General features: G+C 41.8%; 1 protein-coding gene across 4 annotated transcripts in view; it reads right to left on the bottom strand.

Moving 5' to 3' along the window:
• CC2D2A (coiled-coil and C2 domain containing 2A) overlaps positions 1-21,637 on the bottom strand; it is a 115,997-nt gene that overhangs the window by 18,666 nt on the left and 75,694 nt on the right. The window contains exons 21-31 of one of the 4 annotated variants that reach the window (XM_019626343.1): positions 20,443-20,535; positions 19,378-19,469; positions 18,431-18,445; positions 15,885-16,052; positions 14,873-14,978; positions 14,573-14,682; positions 13,208-13,304; positions 12,653-12,751; positions 9,489-9,662; positions 6,793-6,813; positions 3,876-4,079 (exon numbers count right to left, since the gene is read on the bottom strand). In XM_019626343.1, the coding sequence (XP_019481888.1) occupies positions 3,876-4,079; positions 6,793-6,813; positions 9,489-9,662; positions 12,653-12,751; positions 13,208-13,304; positions 14,573-14,682; positions 14,873-14,978; positions 15,885-16,052; positions 18,431-18,445; positions 19,378-19,469; positions 20,443-20,535 (1,179 nt within the window). The remainder of the gene's footprint in view (positions 1-3,875; positions 4,080-6,792; positions 6,814-9,488; positions 9,663-12,652; positions 12,752-13,207; positions 13,305-14,572; positions 14,683-14,872; positions 14,979-15,884; positions 16,053-18,430; positions 18,446-19,377; positions 19,470-20,442; positions 20,536-21,637) is intronic. The other 3 variants (XM_019626345.1, XM_019626344.1, XM_019626346.1) reach the window with 3 other exon arrangements.

Below are 21,637 nucleotides of genomic sequence, written 5' to 3'. Positions count from 1 at the left end.
GAGGGCAGTGTCACTGGCCCTCATATGTGGGATCCAAACCAGGGTCCTCTGGCGTCCCAAGCCAGTTCTTAACCATCGTACCACTCGGCCAGCACGTATTCTTTATTTTTGATTTTTTTTTAATGTTTTCTGTCTCCATTTTTATGCTTCCTGTTTGTTTGATGTTCTCCCTGAGATCATTGAGTATCCTAATAAACAGTGTTTGGAACTCTGTGTCTGGTAGATTGCTTGTCTTCATTTTATTCAGTTCTTTTTCTGGAGCTTTGTTCTATTCTTTTATTTGGGAAATGTTTCTTTGTCTCCCCATTTTGTCTGCCTCCCTGTGTTTGTTTCTATGTATTAGGACAGGCTGCTGAGCCTCCTGGTCTTAGTAGAGCGACCTTATGTAGCAATCTGCAGATGGCTGCTGACTGCACTGGACTTAGAGGTGCCTCGAGAGAACAAGCTGCGAACCAAGGCCGGCTGTTGCTAGCGCTGGGCTTAGGGCTGCTCAACCAGAGGTACAGGACATGCTGAAGCCAGATGCTGCTTGTTTGGGTTTTTGTGAACCTTGGAGAGATTTTACGAAAGTCCTAAGCGTGTGCTACGACAGGTTGTTTGTATGGAAAAACCACTGGAAGTGGCTTGGGTGTGCTGCTTGGGTCTTTGGGAATCACTAGGGCAGGGCAGATGAAAGGTGATAGCCAGTTTGACCATTAGACACAGCAGCCACCTGCGTCTGCATGCAGGGAGTGGGGAGGGCTCAACAAAGAAACAATGGCTTCTGCTAGCTCCTCTGTCCAGCAGAAAGCTGCCCCTCCAGCCTTTGCCCTGAACCCAGAGAATTCAGTTCCTCTCTGTATGTCCCTGGCACCTTTCGAGCTGCTGCCTCAGTAGTGGAGCTCAGAGCAAGTGAGTCCATCAGCAAGTAAGTCTCTGCGTGGTCCCTTTAACCAGAGCACCTGAGACCCAAGCCTCCCTCTGTCTCTCTCAGACACAGTCTCCACAGGTTTTCACAACTAGAAGTTGTGGGCATTGTTTTCCCTGCCACTGGAACCTTGGGGTGGAGAGCCGGCATGGGGCTGGGACCCCTCGCTTCTGCAGAGAGGACCTCCACAGTCGAGATATCCCTCCTGATGTTTACTGGTCACACGTGGGTGTGAGACCAGCCTGTTCTGTGACCCTGCCCCTCGTACCAGTATTCTGTATGTCCTTAGTTGTAGGCCTTCAGTTCAGCTAGACTTCGGGCAATTCTTGATAATGGTTGTTATGTCGTTTAGTTGTCACTGAGATGGTCTTGCGAGAAGGTGAGCACAGCATTTATCTACTCTGCCATCTTGGCCAGAAAAATCCTATACTCACTTTTCTTATTCTTTTAAGTGATTATCCTAGAAATTTCAACATGAATATTTAACTTAAACTCTAAAGTTAATATCTTTGCCAAGATTAAAGGATTCTCATCAATCCTGTCCTGCCATATATGTATTTTTTTCAAAATTTCTGTTCTGATTTTTCACTCACATTGGTATTATTATTGCTATGAAGACAATGCTTGTTAACATTTAATCACAAATCCCCACCCCCCCTTTTTTTTTTTACCTAGCATTATATGTTGGGTCAGGGATTTTCTAAGAGACTTCCTTTTCTTTGCAGTATATTTTAAAGAATTTCTGTAAGTGAGAATCTTTTGGTTGTAAATTCTCCCAATGTTTGTGGGAAAGATAGTTTCACTGGATATAAATTACTAGTTTGATGACTATTTTCTTTCCTCCTTTTGAAGATGTTATTCCTTTTCTGGCTTTCATTTGTGTAGCTGAAAAGTCTGTTGATTTAACCATTTTCTTTTGTACACAGTGTTTATTCTCGAGCTGCTGTTAAGATGAATATTGTCTTTGTAGTTCCATATAATTTGCCTTGATTTTCATTTCTTTTTACTTATTTGCATAGGATTCACTGTGCTTCTTGAATCAGAATTCTTGTCTTTTATCAAACCTTGAATATTCTCAGCTCTTGCTCTTTGAATATTGCTTTTCTCCTTTTGTATACAATTTGTTCCTCTTCCTGCCATCCTTTATGCCTCCTAACCATGCTGTGTTCCATTTTTTTATTTTCTATCTTTATGCTCTATATCAAGTAATTTATTTGCATGTGTATTCCAGTTTACTAATTTTTCTGTACTTAACTTATGTAACTTAACTCTGTATTTAATGTTTTGTTTAACCTGTTTGTTTAATTTCTAATTTTAACTATACCATTTTTATTTATACAAGTTCCCTGTAGTACTGGTAACAATCTGCCAGCCACTTCTGATAGTCTGTTGCTCTTTTATTATATATTCAATTCTCTAGATTCCTTAAGCTTGTTAAACATATCTATTTTATATTCGGAATCTGATAATTCTAATTTCTGCAGTCTTTGTGGCCTGATTCTGCAGTTAGTTGTTTCTGATAACTCACCATCTTCATGGTGACTTATTTATTCATTGATGCTCTTTTATATGTTCATGTTGCTTGGAACTTTTTCTGTGGAATTTTTTTAAGGCTACATTTAAAAAGCATTCTTCTAGAAGGATTTGTATTTGCTTCTGACAGGGATCTAGGGGCATACTTTCAATTAAATTTTCATTTGAAGTTATTTTGGGCCATATAGGTAGTGTAAATTTCAGTCCTACATGTGAATAAATACAGCTTCATGATTAGGAATTTGCAGGAGAGACTTTTCTTGTTTTCTCTTTCATTCAGAGTCAAGGCTGGGACAGGCAGGATTCCTTCTGCAGGGCAGTATTTCCTAGTTCACCTCCAGGACTCCTAGCTGTGGCTGAGCCTCTAATTCAGCCTTCCAGCCTGCTCTAGCCCCTGTACTCTCTCCTGTCTCCAACAGCCTGTAGGTCATGAAACCCAGCTGTAGGCACCCTCAAAGAGAAAACACTGTTTCAAGCCCTCACCCTTGTGGAATCTTGCTCTCTTGTTGTTTCCTGTCTCTTCGTATTTCAGCCATGATTTTAAAAATGTTTTAAATATTTTATTCATCATTCTTAAATGTCCTCTACTGGGAGAATTTTTCTGCACATCTACTATGCTAGAGGGACTAGAAGTCCTTATTATGGTTTTCAATCAAAATCAATTAATAAAAAGAAATGAAATGGTGAACACAAGGGTTTTTTTTTATGTACTTACATCTGCAAATAGATATATATCATTTACCCTATTCCTAAATTACTGTGTTAATGACATATTACTCCCTATACTATCTACTCTCCAAAGACAGTTATGGGTGACAGTATTCACTGAAGAATAGCCTGCTGAACGTGTGGCTTCTGTGCATGTGATGTTGTGATGAGTATGGTACTCTGCACAAAGAGAATGGCACATGCATTGTTAATGGTCCGGTTTGGATGTCCTTTGTGGTGATGGCCTACCTGCCGTACATACTTAAATACTGGAAAGCACTGTTGCTTAATTTGAATTCAATAATGCTTATAGCATTAAGTATAATACTGAATAGTTACCTTGGTATAATAGAAAGTGCACGAGTTCTGAATTCAGAGGCCTAGGTTCAAATCCTAGTGAAGTATTTGAGAAGACATAATGGAAACATGTTCCTGTAAGACGTTGTGAAAGTGTAGACAATTTTCCAGCACCCAATATAATGTCAGGGATATAATAATTGTTTGTTGAAAGAATGAACTGTAGATTTTTATCCTCTCTGGTACCTTCAGACTCCTAAAGAACGTTAAGCCTCATGGTACTAAAAAAGTTGTAATCATTACTTTAATCCCTAATGATCTTGATATAGTTACTTTCTTAAGTACTGTGAAATATGGTAATTAAGATGGCAATATATTGAAATTTTAACACACTTTTAGCATCAGCCCTGATTAGCTATGAAATACTTACTGTTGTTGCTTGTGGGTTGTTGGGATAAGCAGTAAGGAGTTCCTGAGGAGGGTTCAAAGGCTTGAGATAACGAGTAACAAAGACAGTCTTCCCACTTATGTCAATCACTGTGGTAAGGCACTGACGGTTTGGAAACTTTAAGGCACATTCAGCTTGAAACTTCTCTGTTGCTTGAAGCAATTTCTCATCTTCCTGAGAATCAAACTTCAAAAAGAAAGACTCCATGGAGTTAATATATGATTACAGGAGATTCAGTAAATGTTGTTCAGATCCCATGGTCAACATGAACTAAATGTGTGTTTCAGGAAGTATGATTAAGTGATCCCTTACAACATGGTCATGCCCTGGTGTCCCTACAGCTTTACTTAATTATATTTATAATCTAAAAATTAGATGGATTCATTAAATACTTAAGATATACTCAACAGGATTGAAAGCAGACAACAGGCAAGCAGCCATATAGAAAATATTGGATTAAGAAGGCAACATATAAACTTAAATATGATGCACTAATTCTGATTGATGAGACCAAGCAATAGTATTTTGTTTTTACCAAGCAATAGTTTTGTGTATATGTTGATGTCAGTATTAGAAGAAGGGCTCAGAAGTCTAAAATCTCAGGTGCAAAGCTTAAGCAACTCATGTTAAATGGATAACAAGTTTACAAATGCATATGGATGTATTAAAAAGTTTCAGATCTATAATCAATGTAATAAGTAATAGTAATGGCTCACAAGGAAAAAGGAAGCAGAACTAGAAATGTTAAATGTATAATAGTTATTCTAGGTGGTTCTCTGATCCAAGATGAACTACCAATTCCCAGACTTTAAATTTAAAGTAACTCAAAGCAGACGAAACAGAACAAATTTCAATTGACTTTAGATACGTCATTTTCCCCCCTCAAGCCATTAGTAAAAAATAGCATGAAATAAAACAGATATTTAAATGTTCTTTGCAAGATTTTTGTTGCTTGGTATACAAATATATGCATTGTTGCTTATATTTCAAAGGATTTCAGGACAAACTCAAAATTTTATTAGAAAAATTAATTTTTAAGTAGAATTTACATTCTAAGCAGTGCTTGAAAGTTTTTTGTTTTGTTTTTCTGGTTTTCTTTTTTGAGGATGAAAATGTACCCAGCTATCCTATCCCCCTCATCTTCCTTATTTTATTTTAGTATTTAAAATCACTGATATGTGATATGTTTATTTACTCTGTCTCCTCCATAGAGTAAGATTCCTGAAGTCAGGGATTTTGTTTTTATCTTATTATTATTATTATTATTATTATTATTATTATTATTATTTTATTCTCTAATACCATGAATACCATCTAGCACATAGTGAGTGTTTAACAAATATTGTTGAGTGAATGAATGATTGACTGGAAAATGTCCTATTACTTTTTATGACTTCAGCTAGAATAGAGAATATCCTCATTACTCTTGATTTCTTTCATATTGGAGCTGGAGCGTGGCTCCTGTTTCTAATTTGATTTCTGTACCCCGAGAAATTAGGGTAGCAGTTGTGGGGACTAGGTAGGACAGAGGCACCTCCAAAGCTTCCTATATATTATCATGGGATGTCCCGTTGACATAGGAATCTTAACATCATCATCATAATTTAACCACCCATCATTCAGCATAGTGCCAAGACACTAGCTATCCGATAGGTGTTATGAATATATACATAAATAAAAAAGGTGAGCTTATAAGGCTTTGGTATGGGTGTGTCACTGACTCCTAGGGTAGAATTGTCAAGCCAGAAATAATTGTAATTTTAGAAGGATGGAGAATTATGAAACAAAGTGAAAAAAAGTACCCAGTAAAATTCATCCCTGTTTCCTTTAAACTCCCTCATTTACTTTTCCATCTAATTATTTGAAAAATGTTGCTGAGATTCTAAAAGGTTCCAGGCACTCTGGATAAATGAGTATGAAATAGTCCCCTTAAGGAACTTCTAGTCCAGAGGAGAACATTAATAAGCAATCAGGTACTTAAAATACTTGACTAGAGATTCTATGGGGATAAACATTGTGCTGTGGGAATGCGAAAGAGAGGCAGCATAGGCATGGCTCAGAAAGAACAATACACATCTTGAATCAGTACTCTTGGCCTCCCACGTTGAAAAAAGTGTGTCTAAAACTTTTTCTACCACTTGGACCTAGATGTTCTGTTGTGTATTTTGACTCTGGAGCTAGTGCTTCTCGAGAGCAGGGCCTGTATCTGAATCGCTCTGTGTTCGTCTGCACCAAGCATGTACAAGGTAAACCCTGAGTAAGTATCAGTGGTCATTTATACTTATTTAGGCCACGGGATGCCATTGCATGGCGTGAAACAGTAATTTAAGAAGTAGTATGCTGTGTTGGTAATCTAAGAAGTGCCAACAAAAGCTCAGTACTGAAAGAATTTGGGTAATTTTACTATGAAACAAATTAAGGTGGAACCGGCAAATTCACAATTTGATGCAACATGAAATTCGGAAGATTCTTAAGTGGCTCAATTCTTTGATCTCTAGGTTAATGTAAATACTTATGGGAAGGTGAATGAGTTTATACTCCTTTTGAATACCTATATTGTGGCAGCTCCACTCATCGGAAATAACTGTCACAAACACGCTGTTTCTGTGAGAAGCAGCTCATGGCTTTTATGGACTTGGAAAGAGCGACAGTAGCTCCCAGCATGCAGGCGACATTCAGACTTTTGACTTCTTAGATTCAGAGCTAAATACGAATCTTTCTGACAAAATGAAATGGGCCAAAAGACAAAGCTGGACATTCTGTGGGGAATGGCAGACATCGGTGGTTCATTGCTAAGGGATCACACAAACATTAGGATCCGCAACGTGGGGGGACAAGAAGCAGCTAATGAAAGCCTAATAACTATTGACTGATGAATGTAAAACAAAATACTTGGTACCTTTTTAAGCATGTTACTCATCTCTCAGAGGCAAGAAAGAAAAAAGAAAAGAAACAAGAGGAGGAAAGCGTTTATTAACAGAAATAATCTAGTTTTAAAAACTTGTTTTTACCAAGGTAATGTAAAGTAGGGGATGTTAACATCAGAGTTTCAGGAGTTCCTACTGATTTTTTAGAAAATTCCTTTAAATACCTTTAAAAAATCATGTGGTACGGTTCCATAGGGGATGATGGTGGAGGGATGACTAACCCAGTAATCCTGCAAGCTGCTGTAAGAGGCCAGACAGTGTCAGGTTCTGGTCCCTATGATTTTAGGGTGAGGGCTGCTCCTTCCTGAGCAGCCTGCAGGGGAAGAACTGAGCGGTGCTTTCTGCCACTGTGAGTAGGGCGTCAGGGGCCTGGCAGTCCACATGCCTTCCTTATCAAAAAGGGTCAAAGAATCTGGGCTCAGACGGGCTTCTTCTGGCCTCAGTCAGAGGTCTGTGAGAAACGCTTCCTACAGCCACAACAGGGCAGTGAGAGGCCACCAATGGCAGCAGGACCGCCCAGTTACCTGGCTTCAGGGAAAGAAAGGCTACAACTCGGGAGCTGCATTTCAGAGCCCCGGAGGCCTCTTAGATGTTCTCTAACAGGAGGTCAGTGCCCGTGAGGTGTGCCAAGTGCCAGTGCGTCTGATTTCATTCTTTCAGCCACAGTCACAGGCACATCAGCTTTCACAAAGTTTGGAAGCTCACCTCCAGATGGAGTACTAGCCGACTGCTTTTTCTTCTGCTCGGAATACATAGACATTGCAAAATCATCTTTTGTCTAGGAACAGTTTTCTGTGTAAAATGTGCTTGTCGACTTTCCCTTGAGTTTATTATACATGAAGAAAAACATTCTGAGTAGGTTTCCCTTTCTAGAAATATTTGAAATGCAATATATTCTAACATGTTTTCTAGAGAGCACATTTGTCACAACTTTAGTGACAAAGGCTAGCATATAAAATTAATTTGAATTTCAGATTTGTTTTTCCTATAATCCTTCATGGTCCCTGTAAATGTCTTGCAAATGGGAAATGATGATAGCATTTTCCTCTGTGAGCCAAATTGTAATGTTGAAAAAGAAACAGAGGAATGTGCTCATTTAAAAAAAAAAAATCTCCACCTGAGTCTTAATTACAATGGGTAAAGCCAGCCTGATGATCGGTGCAGTATCGCTCAGTACTTAACAACTTGGGTTTACATGGATGTAAGCTCTGAGGAATTTCTAGCTGCTTTTCTAGGCTGCTGTATCCCCAGTGTCTACAAAACACCTGTGACATACAAGATGCTCAGTAAATGTCTGCTGAATATGTACGATTTAGTCAGGCAGACATTTAGTTGTTAGCTCTGCCGTTTACTGCCTGGGCGAAGCTCGGTAAGCTGGGCTTCGTTTTTCTCATCTCTGAACTGGAGACCCTCCTTACGAGACAGTTGGGAGTATTAAAGGAGAGAACACGTGTCAAATGTCTGACATACGAGTAGTGCTCAGGACAGAGTGAAAACTCAGCACATGCTGCTGCGGGTAATTGTTATTACTGTATGAGTTTATAATAAGAGAGGTCATGATCTGTATTTTCTCCCAAATCCAATGAGGGCAGTAAGCCTCAACGCCAACCTGTGAAGGGTGGGAAACAGGTACTAACAAAGGGGAGTTCTGGACATGAATCGAGGTGACTCTTGAAGGTCACCTAGCCTTACAATCCTATGAATCGATTCAATACAGAGCACAGTCAGGAATGTGAGGTCAGACATGAAAATGTATTTCAGCGTGCTTGCCAAGAAATGCCAAGTTAAAAGAGCAGTCTGCTTTTCTAGTTTGTCATATTTCGTCTTCTTCCCACGGAGAAAATTCTCCTAAAAGTGGGGCATGTTTATATTTGCTTTGCCTAAAAGTTCAAGTTTCTGATTGACCTAATTATTGGCTCAATGGAAATACAAACCCACCCAGTTGTCCCCTTCATTCTGTCCAAACTGGAAGAGTAATAAGTAGACATAGAAGAGAGTCTGCTTGTGCCGTGCAGTCCAACTTTACAACAGATAATTAAGCTTGCGATCTCATCCTAGAAAAAGTGCTACATACCTCATTGCTGAATATTGCTATGGTCACCTTAGAAGTACTCCCCTTGGGAAGCTATGCACCAATGCCAGCGCCTAGTCCACCCTTCAAAGCAATTTTGGAACTCTTTTTCTGGAATGGCCATTAGAGCTGTCATCATATTACCCTTGATGTCCTGAATGTCATTAAAATGTATTCCTTTTAATATTTCCTTTATCTTCGGGTAAAGAAAGAAGTCATTGGGGGCCAGATCAGGTGAGTACAGAGGGTGTTCCAATACAGTTATTTGTTTCCTGGCTAAAAATTCCGTCACAGACAGTGCCGTGTGAGCTGGCACATTGTTGTGATGCAAGAGCCATGAATTGTTGGGGAAAAGTTCGGGTCGTCTAACTTTTTCACGCAGCCTTTTCAGCACTTCCAAATAGTAAACTCGGTTAACTGTTTGTCCAGTTGGTACAAATTCAGAATGAATAATCCCTCTGATATCAAAAAAGGTTAGCAACAGCGTTGCAACAAGTTTGCGAACTTAATTGTCAGACCTTGTATACACGCATGACCTAGCAAGCATTTCTCATGTGTCATCAGTGTCAGACACGATTCCAAAGTATACAGAGTTACCTTTTCTCTAACCGACTCCCCAGGAACCAGCTGAGGCTCGATGGTGATGAACAGGGTGATGTAGGAGCCTTCACTTAGGCTTCGAACAGATTCAAAACCCCTCTCAATCACACTTCGCTCCTTACTGTAGCCCAGAAGAACTGGAGGAATATCTATTTTAAATGTCCCATCAATCTGTGAAAAACATACAACTTGGTAAACACCCTGGTTATTTTCCAACAGAAGTTCAAAGGCAAGTGTCAACTCCTCGTCATGTGATGAGTTCCATAAAGATTGCCTAGATTGGTATTCAGGGTCCACCCCATCTTTCTAGCCTGGTCTCCTAAGCTCTCACAGAAAGGGCTATTTATTTCCCTTCCCTCTTTTCTTGGTGTGGCAGAGTGTGTACTAGTTATGCAAGCTGGTATTAACACTAGGTTGCCTGGGTTGAAATCCTGGATTGAACTCCAAGTGTCTCAGTTCACACCTTTGTAAAAAGGGGACAATAATAGTACCTGCTATTATTGCAGGGTAGTCGTGTGTGCTGAATGCATTAATAGATGTAAAACACTAAGAAAAACGCCTGGCATATGGTTAAGTGCTGAGTAAGCGCTGGCTAGCAGCCATTCCCTTTTCCTGGAATGCCCCAGCTTCCAACCTCCACCTTTCAGAATTTTAATGATTTTTCAAGGGCCAGGTCAGGTGTTGTCACTTTCATGAATTGTTTTTATCTCCATTCGCCTCACATATAGTGTGTTTCTTTCATTTGTTCCACTGACACATTCTGACAGACTTTGAAACTGTGTTCATATTTATCATTTTCTTCTAGACAATGTCTCTCTCTGAGTAGAATCCATATTTCGCTCCCTGTTATATCCCCCTTCTCCAACATAACAGTGTTTTGTATATACAGCAGGTGCTCAATAAATGTGGGCTGAATGGATTACCAGCCACTTGTATAACTTATGCAGAGGTTCAAAAGGGCGGAGCTTTTCACTATTGCATAGTCAGAGCAATAGCATGTTTATGAAAGACTGTCTACTGCTGCTGAACTATTCTGGGCTGGAATTGGAAGTTACAGGCTTCAGCTTTTCATTTCAGTCTTTAGTGGCATTTGTATGTCAGGAGAAATAGAGAAAGAACATAAATTCTCAGTGAATACACTTTCTAGGGAGGAATTAAGTAAGCTGCTGCTTATTTTCTTCCTCACATTGGTGGAGTTCCCCCAAAGCCTTAACCAGCCAGATGAGGGAGTTCAGGGAGAAGGACATAAAAACAATACACTATAAAGTACAGCTGAAATAGCGGCACATCCAGTCTGTAAAATAGGTAGAAACACAGGAGGGAATGGGCACTAGCTTCAAATATTTGAAGTGTAAGGACTCAAGACAGGGTTTCTCAACCCGCGTGCTGTTATATTTGGGGGCGGGTCGTTCTTTGGTCGGGAAGGCTGTCCTGTGCATCGCAGGCTCTTTGCAGCATCGCTGGCCTCAAAACACTAGATGCCAGTTGCACCCCCACTAGTTGTCACAACCAAAAATGTCCCCAGACCTTGCCAGATGGTCCTTGCGGGTGCATTTAAGAGCATGAGCTTTGGAGTCAGACAAAACTTTTAAGTGACAAATATAATAACACCATCCTCAAAACCAATATTGAAATGTATAAACCAAAAAGTTGAATAGCTCTCTGTCTTTTTACCAATCTCATTTTCCAGGGATAAGCAATGTACATGTGTTAGAAGTTGGTAGATTTGAATCCCCCCTCTGTTGTGAGTGTTGGGACTTCGTCTCTCTAGGCTTCTGTTTCTTCATCTATAAAATGGGGGTAATAATGCCTATTTGATGTGACATATAAACTAGCTAGTAATGGTATGTAATATGCTCAAGATAACTATAGTTATTCCTATTAGTACATTCCATGAATGTTTCTAGAGTCCTCACTATTTCAAACGTGATTAATGGTAGTGGAGACTCAGTGAACTCAGACATTACTATTACTGAATCAGGATTCTACTTCTTATGTGTACTCCAAACCAGGACCTAAGAGTGGCAGGTAGGGGAGGCACATGGATTATGGAACAGTTCAAGGAGGGAATTTATGACAGCGCTTTTGGAAAGACAACAAACTACCTCATGAGACAGTGAGTTCCCTGTTTCCAGAGGCACCCAAGCAGTCGCATCCAGTGACTGTGCCTTCTAAGGAGGAATGGACATTACCGGGATGTGGCCAAGGAGTTCATTGACCAAGAAGGGGCTGCGTACCCTTCCAAGCGTGAAACTCAGCAACGGCAGGTAACATGGGCAGTTTCATTTGCAAAATGATGTGCTTTAAAAAATTTTTAAATCCATTCAAAGAGAGAAGTGTAGATTATTTTGGCAAGCACATCACTGCAGTGTCACCTGTAGATTGTCCCTTTTGTCAATGGAGGATTGCAATTCCAAAGGGTCTTTGAGATTCCAACCAATGCAACAGTGGTGTTTTAGTCTTGGTCTCACTCTGTGGCCCAGGCAGTGTTTGCTCTCTGTACCCATCACACGTGGAATTAAACTGTTCCCTCCGTAGCTGTGTGAGATTAGCCACAGCCTGGGCTCAAAGCCCCTTGTTGCCATGGACTTACTACTGGGATGTTAAAGCCATTTCAGAGTCTTTAACTGTCCCAGCCTGGAAGCCAGGAGTCACGCAGGAGATGCAAATCTAATGGATGGTCTTAACTGAAATCGGTAAATTCTGAAGAGGGGTGTCTTAGTTGAGCGAGTCTCTACTAACCATTTTTCATGTTTGAAATAGCGAGGGCTCTAGAAACATTCAGGAAATGAACTTGATTAAATGGGCTGCCAAGTGTCCTGACTGTTTTCTTTGAATGATTTTCAGGCATCTACCCCACTCCACTTGACAAGTTTCTACTTTGTCCCACCTTCTCCTTCACTTCTATTTAAATATTTGAAACAAATCTCAGATTGGAACAGTCATACATTAACCACGAACTCTAAGGAAGACAGATGTTTAATAAGTTGTGCAAATAGGACAGAAGGTCAATGGCTTTATACAGAGTTTTTTCATCTTTCCGAGGGCAGCCTTCACATAGGCTCTCAGTGTTGATGACCCATAGGCACCACGCAAGCTGTAACAGGAAAAACGGATACAGCAGGTCCCATGCCCACAGAATTCTGACTTTCGATGCTTACCCTTGCTTGGAAATATATCGTGCTAAATGGAATTTTCACACATCCCAACCAGTGTTTCTCAATGCGAGTGTGGATTCCACCTCCTCTTTCCCGGTCATCCTAAAGGACAAATGGGTAGTAGTAATGGTTTAAGAACTCCAGACATTCATTTAATTGATTTGGCAGCAGGAAAGCAGCAGGATTTTGGCTGAAAGCACGTGGGCTTAGGTTAGACAGACCTAAGTCACATTCTGGTTCAGACACTTAATGGTTCTGTGACCCAAGGAAAGTCGTAAGCTCAGCTTCCTCCTTAATAAGTTGGACGTTTAACAAATTACTTCACAGGGTTATTTTAAAATTAAATAAGACAGTGTATGAAAAGCAGCGAGTACCATTTGTGGAACACAACAGACACTCAGTTGAAAATTAAAAAAAAACTAGTTCTTTTTCTCCGTCCTCCCTTTCCCCATTTATACATGTCAAGTTTCAAACATTTTAAATATAAGAAAGATGGAAAATAGTGGGTAGGGGATATACAAGTGAGTACAGACATCTTCCTCAGAACTGTAAACTTACCTCTAAGACATCATATAATACTTCGTCAAAAATGTTAATGAACATATCATCTTTCACCGACTGCAAACTGGTTGTGCTGTAGTCCCCGTTAGGGGCCCTGCAAATGGGTACACGTGACCAGGGGCCAGGAAAATGGGCAAAATAGAGATAATGAGCACTCAAATGTCAAAACTGAAAACACCCAAAGATGAGCATGGATGTTCACGGATTGGTCCTGTACAGGGATGGATACTATAGCGTAACGCCTACACCCAAATGGAGAGGGCACTAGACTAGAGGCTCCACGCAGAGAGAGAGGCCCTGTTTGCTGGCTCGCCCTGGTGCGTCTCACATCCACTTCCCACCCGCACCCCCAGGGGAGCTTTGCAAGGAGCCAGCTGGCCACGGCTGAGCTGGCTCAGTGGACGGGCCACATATAAGGTCTCCAGCTGACCCTGGTGCTGGTATGTGGACTTCCCAAGCTACTGACCTCCAGGACATGCTCTCCAGCAGACCATTGTCCAGTCATAAATCTCCTATGGTTATGTGGCTGTTTGCCTGCTTCCTGCTTCCCACCTACTTACCGTAGATAAGTAAAGCAACGCAGGGTGAGGTTCATCTCCTGTGACAGAACCTGCTCTGAGTCCAGCCAGGCCGGGCCCAAGCAGGCTGCTTCATGGCATGGCTGGAGACTGGGCTACTGCCTGTATTTTGTTCAGCATTTGCCTTGAAATTTTTCATTCTTTTTACCTGTACCATGTATAGCAGTGGTATCTGCCCTCTCTTCTGACTTAACTAGTTCTAATCCTTGATCTGTTTCTCATGTACAATTTAACCTTAAGCAGGTCACCTTCCATCTTTAGTATCAGTTATTTTTTCTATAAAAACAGTGTTGGACTAGATAATTTCTGAGGTTGCTTCAGGATCTGAAATAATGAGTCTCAAATATCTAAAATGACTTTAAAAAATGTTAAATGCCTATGTATTTCTGGTGAAGGAAAAGCATAATTTATGGGAATGAGGAGGTTTCAAGTTTACTTGAAGCTTCCAGAGTTGGGGAGACAAGGACGAAAGGAAAAACAGTGTGGGGGTCGTGGGGTGAAGGGAATGGGAAGATGGGTGTGTCAGTGGCCAGAGCCTGGAGAGGAGTATGGTGTCCCAACAATGAACCTGAGTTTCAAAAGTTAGACTTTCCCACTTTATTCTGGGTGGGAGTCAGTTATGGTACAAGAGAGAAAATATGGGAGTTTGTGTCAGGACTCCTGGTACTTGTCCCAGCTCACTAGCTACACAACCTTTCACCTTAGGTATCTCCCCCCGAGCCTCCATTTCCTTCACATTTCTTCAAAATATTTTATAGTTCTTTAAAGAGGAAAAGAAGCTTACCTAAATGGAAGTTCAAGTTCTTCATTCCAGCTGGGGTTGGGTCCTTCAGCTGTAGTTGTATGGCAAATTGTTCGTTGAAAAGAAACTTCTACAAAAGGACGTACTAAAACCTTAAAATCAAGAGCAAATTGTCAGAGTCCATAGTGGTTGAATTATTTTGCTTTTAGCAGAGAATGTATTTACTATATAGTGTGTTTCCAAAGAAAATGAAGCAGAAAACAGACTATGAAGTTTCTAGGCGATTCTTAAAAACATAAAGGGTAAGATGCCAAGCAGAGACCCAGCGTGTGGGTATATCACCTGGCCCACGGGATAGTCAGCACTGTGGGATGGGCTGTGCATGGCTGCGGAAGCAGCAGGCTTTTCACTGAAAGTCCTTGAAGATCTTGATGGCTGCTGGAATTTGCTAGAAGGGAAAATGTACGAAAGAGATAAATGACCAGGAAAGTCTAACTATATATTGAGCAGATGGTTTTTCCAAAGATGTATGGCTCTGGTGGCTACGGTGACAGACATTCTCTTTAGGCTTGTTGACACTTCAGAAGGCTTTTAGTATGCTCTGGTCACCCCCAATCACCTAGTGAATTATTAGAGACTCCCCAGCTTCTAGCCCTAGACCACATGTATGGCTGAGAACAGAGGACAGAGTCCTCTCCTCTCTCCTCCTCTCCTAGGGGGTGCTGCATGCCTTTCCCTCCGTGAAGGAGAGCCTCGATCCCACTCAGGTAGCAGAATCCTGAACTTCCTGACCAGCCTGCCCTGTCTCCATCCAGTTTCTCTCCTCCTGTATTTTCTTTGAACATACATTCTCCAGGATTGAGCAGAGAGCTGTTCCCCACTTTCGGGACTGGTCCTCATGACCCTGCCTCTAGCTGTGGATAATTACACCACAGAATAACACCTGACCTGAGTTAGGACCTTCAGATTCTCCTCTGAGAAGCTGATGCTTGGTAGGTGGAACCCGGGCAGGATGGACCACTTCCATGACATGGAGAAGAAAGAACCAAACCCACAGAGGGAACAAGCAAGAGAGACAATGGTTCCTCAGAAGAACCATCTCAATCTTTACAGCCCGCTTTGTCGGTCAGTTGTGCCTCTTGTCCCTGACTGCTGTGAGATAGTTCCCATAAATCCCCTCTTTAGCCTAAATTGACTGAACTGGGTCTGTTACTTGCAACCAATAGAGCTTTGACTTCGGCAAGCATGCCCGGCTGCCACAGAATAACACTGTGTTCAAAATAGGAGTGGACATGCTAGAAAGAAGTGGCCATCTTGGCATAGTCCATCCCATGGCCACCTGGAGGGCCCTCACCTTGCTGCCGGCTTCCTCACTGGGATGTCATAAGCCCGGACAATGTTCACCAGCAGCTTTATGTCTCCATCGGACAGGTTCTGGGCTGTCACCTTCTTCCGACCTTTTCTCCTTGGCCTCAGTGGTCGCTTTTGTTCTGCCAGCTTGAAAAGGCTTAGGCCCAAAATGCTAATGATTACAGAACAGGATTAGGACTCTAAGGAAAAGAAAGATCTGGAAAGTCATGAGACAACTTCTCAAACCTCTCAACTTCTCAAGGCCCCTGAAAAACTGTCTTCTTAAGGAGGGTGGAAATCATCAAGAAATTCTCCCGAGATGGGGGAGGTCCTCCTGTAGGGATTATTGAAATTGATTTCAGCTGCTACTGATTAGAGACAGGAAAGTGTTCTGGCCCCTCCCTGCATTTCCCACCTTCTCTCTGCCTCACTTACCCCTCGCCTCTGAAACATGCCCTGTCTCTCCCACTCTGCCTTTGCTCGTGCCCGTCCCTGTACATGCAGTGCCTCCCTCCACCTTCCTCCTTGTCTGCCTACTCAGTTGCGGCATTTCCTCTTCCCCAGAGGCCCAGCCACAACAGATAGAAGGGACTCCTCTCCTGAGCCCCCTGAGCACTTACTAGCCTGCCCTAGTCTCATGGCTGTTGATGTTGACGGCCTCTCCAGGCACTTCCTGGGGTACCTTGCTCTCTGGAGTTACACAAGACTGGGTGTGACTCCTGGCTCTGCTCTTTGACCTTGGGCAATTTATTTCACCTCTTTTAGCCTCTGTTTCATCATCTGTATAGTGGGGATAATCACAGCTACCTCGTGGGTTGTGGAGAAGATTAAGCGAGGTAAATGCACTGTGCTCTGGCACGGGTCTAGTGCTTTGTAGATGTAAAATGGTCGCTGCTGTGATGATGACAATGACGATGCCAGTGATTATGCTGGAGGGTGAGGAGGAGGTGGAAACGGGAGGAAGCGAGAAGGAGACAGAGCAGGAGGATTCTCCCCTCATGTCTCCCCACCTGTCCCTGAGATGATGTCAAGTAAACACTTCCTGGAAGATGAAAGCAGCAGGTCAGTGACTCATGGGAGAAGAGGCTGTGGAGCAAATAATTAAATTCTGGGCCAGGGACTAAACAGAAACCCAGAAGTGACTTTGTATCTGGAAGCTGACATGACTGACTGTGCCAACAGCACAGAACAAAGCCAGCGGTGCCCAGGCAGCCTCGGGCTGCCTCACTCACGCTTCCTGCTTCCCTGCGAGTCCGAGCTGCCTAAGGGGCCTGCTTGACTGGAGCCCTGTCTCCAGGAGGCACATGCCAGCTGGCGACATGCCAGCTCCCAAAGGACTTCCGGGAGCTGCTGCTCCTGGTCACTCTCAGGCTCTTCTGTCTCCCACAGCACAGAATAGCGACTAGTTATCCGCACCTTCATGAATCAAACAGGGTGCTAGCTGCCTTACACATACTGTTTCTAATCCTTACAGGTATACTGTTTACCCCATTTTGCATATGAAGAAACTGGAGGCTCTGAGAGGTGACATTTGCCAAAGGCTCCCATAGGGGGAGGAGGAGCTGGGGTTCACGCTCAGATCACTCTGACTTCTTAGCCTATCTTCTTCTTCTTCTTTAATATTTACACATAGTTTTTATTAACTGATTTAAAACAAGAATAACCCCATTACATGTTAACATAATGTAAAACTATGAAAAATAACTATCCTTTTCAAAACAAAAAAGACTAAGAAGAGTGACATTGTTTTATATTTTTGCAAATCTCTTTTCGTGTGTGATTTATTATCTACAGTTTATTATTTAAATTTATTTTTGTTGATATAATTGACATAGAACATTGTGTAAGCTTAAGATGAACAGCATGTTGGTTTGATATGTTTATATATTGTACAATAATATGATTGCCACCATGATATTAGCTGACACCTCTGTTATATCAGATAATTATCATTTCTTTTTTGTGATGAGAGCATTTAAGATCTAGCCTCTTAGTAACTTTGAAGTTTATAATACAGAACTGTTGACTATATCACTATGTTGTGCATTAAATCACCAGGACTTATTTACCTAGCAGTTGCAAATTTGTACCCTTAAATAACACCTCCCCAGTTCCCCTATTCACCAGCCCCTGGTAACCACCATTCTACTTTCTGTTTCTATGAGTTTGGCTTTTTTAGATTCCACATTTAAGTGAAATCATATGATATTTATCTTTCTCTGTCTGACTTATTTCATTTAGCATAATGCCCTCAATATTCCTCCATGTTGTTGCTAATTATAGCTCATCTTCATTGTCACTTTGCCAGGACGCCTACCCAAATTTTGGGACCTTAGGGAGACAGATACCTTTGCCAGGGACTCATAACATGGCACCTCCCTTCCATGGTCAATACTTCCTCCCTCCCTCAGAGATGGCTCCTCTCCTAAGACTTGGCTGCCGTCATAGCAGTCAGCTATGGGAACATCTTGGTGGCTGCGGCCGTTACATACAGAAACATCTTAGTTTAAAGCTAAGAACAAATCAAAATTAAAAGAAGAAAGAACATACCCCGAGCCTTCAGAACTTAATGCAGAAAGTAAAGCAGAAAAAAGAAAAAGAAAGAAAAGAAATGGGAAAAACAGCATGAAACATCACTGCCTATTCTAAGTGTAATTTTCATGACTGAGAAACACATTGAATGACGACTCTGGGCCTGGAATAGAGAGGCTCTGCCTGAAGCGTGTGGGTGCAGCCTCTCTTCTGTACGAGCTGGAGGCCAAGTCACAGGCGGGGCTGCCAAGGATAGCACAACGTTCCGTCTCCTTTCCAACTTGAAGGTGGAGAGGAAGTACAGGCATAAGAAATAACCTTTCCATGAGACCAAGAGATTTAATCACAGAAAGAGTCACGAGATTAATGGTATCTTTTATGCATCCACCCCTAGTTGAGACAATTTGAAGATTTTTCTAAATGATAGGGAGATAATCAAGCAAATACAGTTAATTTCCCGTTCTATGTAAATATCCATTTTTCCTGGACTCCCTCGCCCCTCACCTAACACGCCACGGCTCTCTGCCTCCCAGCTATGATACTGGAGCCTGGCCTCCGCTGCCACCCACAACCTCAGGGGCTAGTTCTCAGCCACTCCCGCCCCCGCTGCCCTGTGACAGGAGAGTAAGGGAAAGCCTGCCTGGCACTGGGAGATGACGTGAGTGGGAAGAGTCCATGCGGGAGGGAAATGCTGTCAAAATCAGCGGGTTGGAAGGAGGACCTGGCAAAGGCTGGTGAAGCTGACTTGGCCATAGTGGGTGGTGAGATGGGTCTTCGGAATGTGAAGGGGGGATCTCATGTGACTATTTCTAACAGAGACCCCCCTTAACTAATGGGATCAGGAGGCAGTAATCAAGTTTTACCACTTTCCAGGATTCTTCGGGGCCCCAATGCATGCCAAACAACGAAATGTGTAATGTAATGCAATATTTTTATAAGAAATTACAAAAGGTTTGTTTTTTTACCTGATATTGGGAACTTCTTCTTCCACTATTAAGTCCGCAAGAAGAAAATGGTGTTTTGCAATTAGGAAACGATTTATCACTGATTCTCGAACCTGGGGAAAGAAAGAAGTTTTATCGAAAATGTTCTTGTTCTCTGAACGTTATACTTCACTGCCTAAACCTCTCTGAGTCTACATCCCTTTGTCACCTTAATTCAGCCCCTACTGGCCCACCTTCAGTTTTTTCAGTGGCACTGACCTCTTCCTACTAAAAATCATCCAGCTTTGCTCCTAGTGTAAGCTCCTAAGGCAGAGGGTTTTCTTTTGTGTTCACTGCTATATTCTCAGGACCTGGAAAAGTTCCTCATGCAAGATAGGAAAGTTTTGCTGAGTGATTGAATGAACAAAAAATAGGACAGGTCTCAAAGCATACACGATTCAGAAGTGATTCTTAAGTTCTTCCCCTATTCAGACTGATTTACTTCCTAATTTGCTTTAAGGAGAGGGCCTCTTAAATGTCATAAATTGTGCTTTTATACTTTAGCCACAGAGCAGATCAACTGGATGGGGAAAATGTACTGTGTACTGTAGTCACTGTTGTTCTTATAAGTTAAATCTATTATAGGAAGGAAAGGAGGAAGGAAGGAAGGAAGGAAGGAAGGAAGGAAGGAAGGAAGGAAGGAAGGAAGGAAGGAAAAAAAGGAGGAGGGAGAGAGGAAGAAAGAAATTTCAACTTTCTACTGCATAAGGGCAGTTAGTATGTGGTTTATAAAACATTTTTATTACAAAGGTAATATAACACAAACATTCAAATAAAAAAAAAAACATGCCTTAGAAATGGAGTCTCTTGTAATCATACCCCACTTAAGATAATCACTGACAATAAATTGAGATACATCCTAGTGTTTTCATATGTTCAAGAGATGAAAATAGCTGTTAATCAATTTCATGTCTGTGATGATGAGAAAATAAGTCTACAAGGGTTAAGCATTACATACACATGTAAAGGAATAGACACTTCCCATCTCCCATCTTAGGATGCTGGCTTTGTTCCCCTACAAGGACTGTTTACAATGATTTTCCTTACCTGTTGGAGGTACTTGGCTACTATGGCTCTATGGGTATCTATGTGGTCCTTGGTTTCAATTACGTTTCTGTCTTGTAACCGTTTTTCATAGTCCTAAAGTTAAAAAGGGGTGATTTTATGATTTTAAAGTATTAGTTCCCTCTTATGCCCTTCTTGACACTAGAGAATTTATCACATGTAGTTTAAGTCATAAATTATGGATCTAAATGTTTCCTCCAACTTCCTCTTAACTTTTGGTTCAGAATTGATCTTTGATGCAGTATGCAGGATTTGCAGTCGGTTGACTGCTGTGTAGGTAGAAGAGAAATCTGTAATTACAATTTGAAGTGTTCTTGTGGGAAGAACTAGATGCCACACAGGTAACAGTCTTTGTAGTTCGATCCTAAGCTCACCCACACAACTTACCAAAAGCCTCTGCTTAATATTTGCCTTTTCTGTCCTAAGTAAAACAATGACAAAATAGCAAATCGCATCTGGGTACAGCTGACTCGGTCACCTACTTGGAGGAAAGTAGTGGGTACTGTTGCTTTGTCTGCTTAGGCTGCTGCATTTTCCTCTTTTTCCATCAGTAAAATTCCACGTGGGCTCTAGGAGCTGCCATGTCCTCCTTCAATCCTTCTGTGGTCACACTGAATGCCCAGGCTGACCCCTACCCCAGGCTGCGTGATTCAAGAGTTAGTCCCGAGATTTTTAAACTTGGGTCAAGAAGACACATCTCTCCCCATGGCCACAACTACTGGATATGAACTTGGACGATGTTGGTGACTATGTGGCCAAATAGAGATAATGTCTACAGTAGGGGACAATGAAGCCACTAGAGCAAGGGGAGCTCAGACAGGATGCAGAAGGGTCCTGGCAGCATTCAGGCCCTAGATTCAAGTGTTCTTAAGGCACAGGTGAATTCCTGCCATTCACATGTCTCTAGATATTTTACCCCATTTGCGATTTCATCATCCAGTAAACTCCCCTTGGTGCCTGAGCTAGTTTAAATTGGGTTATCACTTAAAATAACAAGTCCAAACAATGCAAAGAAGAATCAAGTAACCCAAAATATTCTTCAAGAATAGTTTCTGCAGGGCAGCCAGTTGGCTCAGGTGGTTAGAGTGCAGGCTCATAACACCAAGGCTGCTGGTTTGATCCCCACATGGGCCAAGTAGCTGCTCCCTCCAAAACTATTATAGATTGAAGACAACTG

The sequence above is a fragment of the Hipposideros armiger genome, unplaced genomic scaffold, assembly GCF_001890085.2.
Source record: "Hipposideros armiger isolate ML-2016 unplaced genomic scaffold, ASM189008v1 scaffold_666, whole genome shotgun sequence".
Lineage (NCBI taxonomy): Eukaryota > Metazoa > Chordata > Mammalia > Chiroptera > Hipposideridae > Hipposideros > Hipposideros armiger.
The sequence above is the reverse complement of the archived record's forward strand: the minus strand, read 5'-3'. Positions and strand labels throughout refer to the sequence as shown.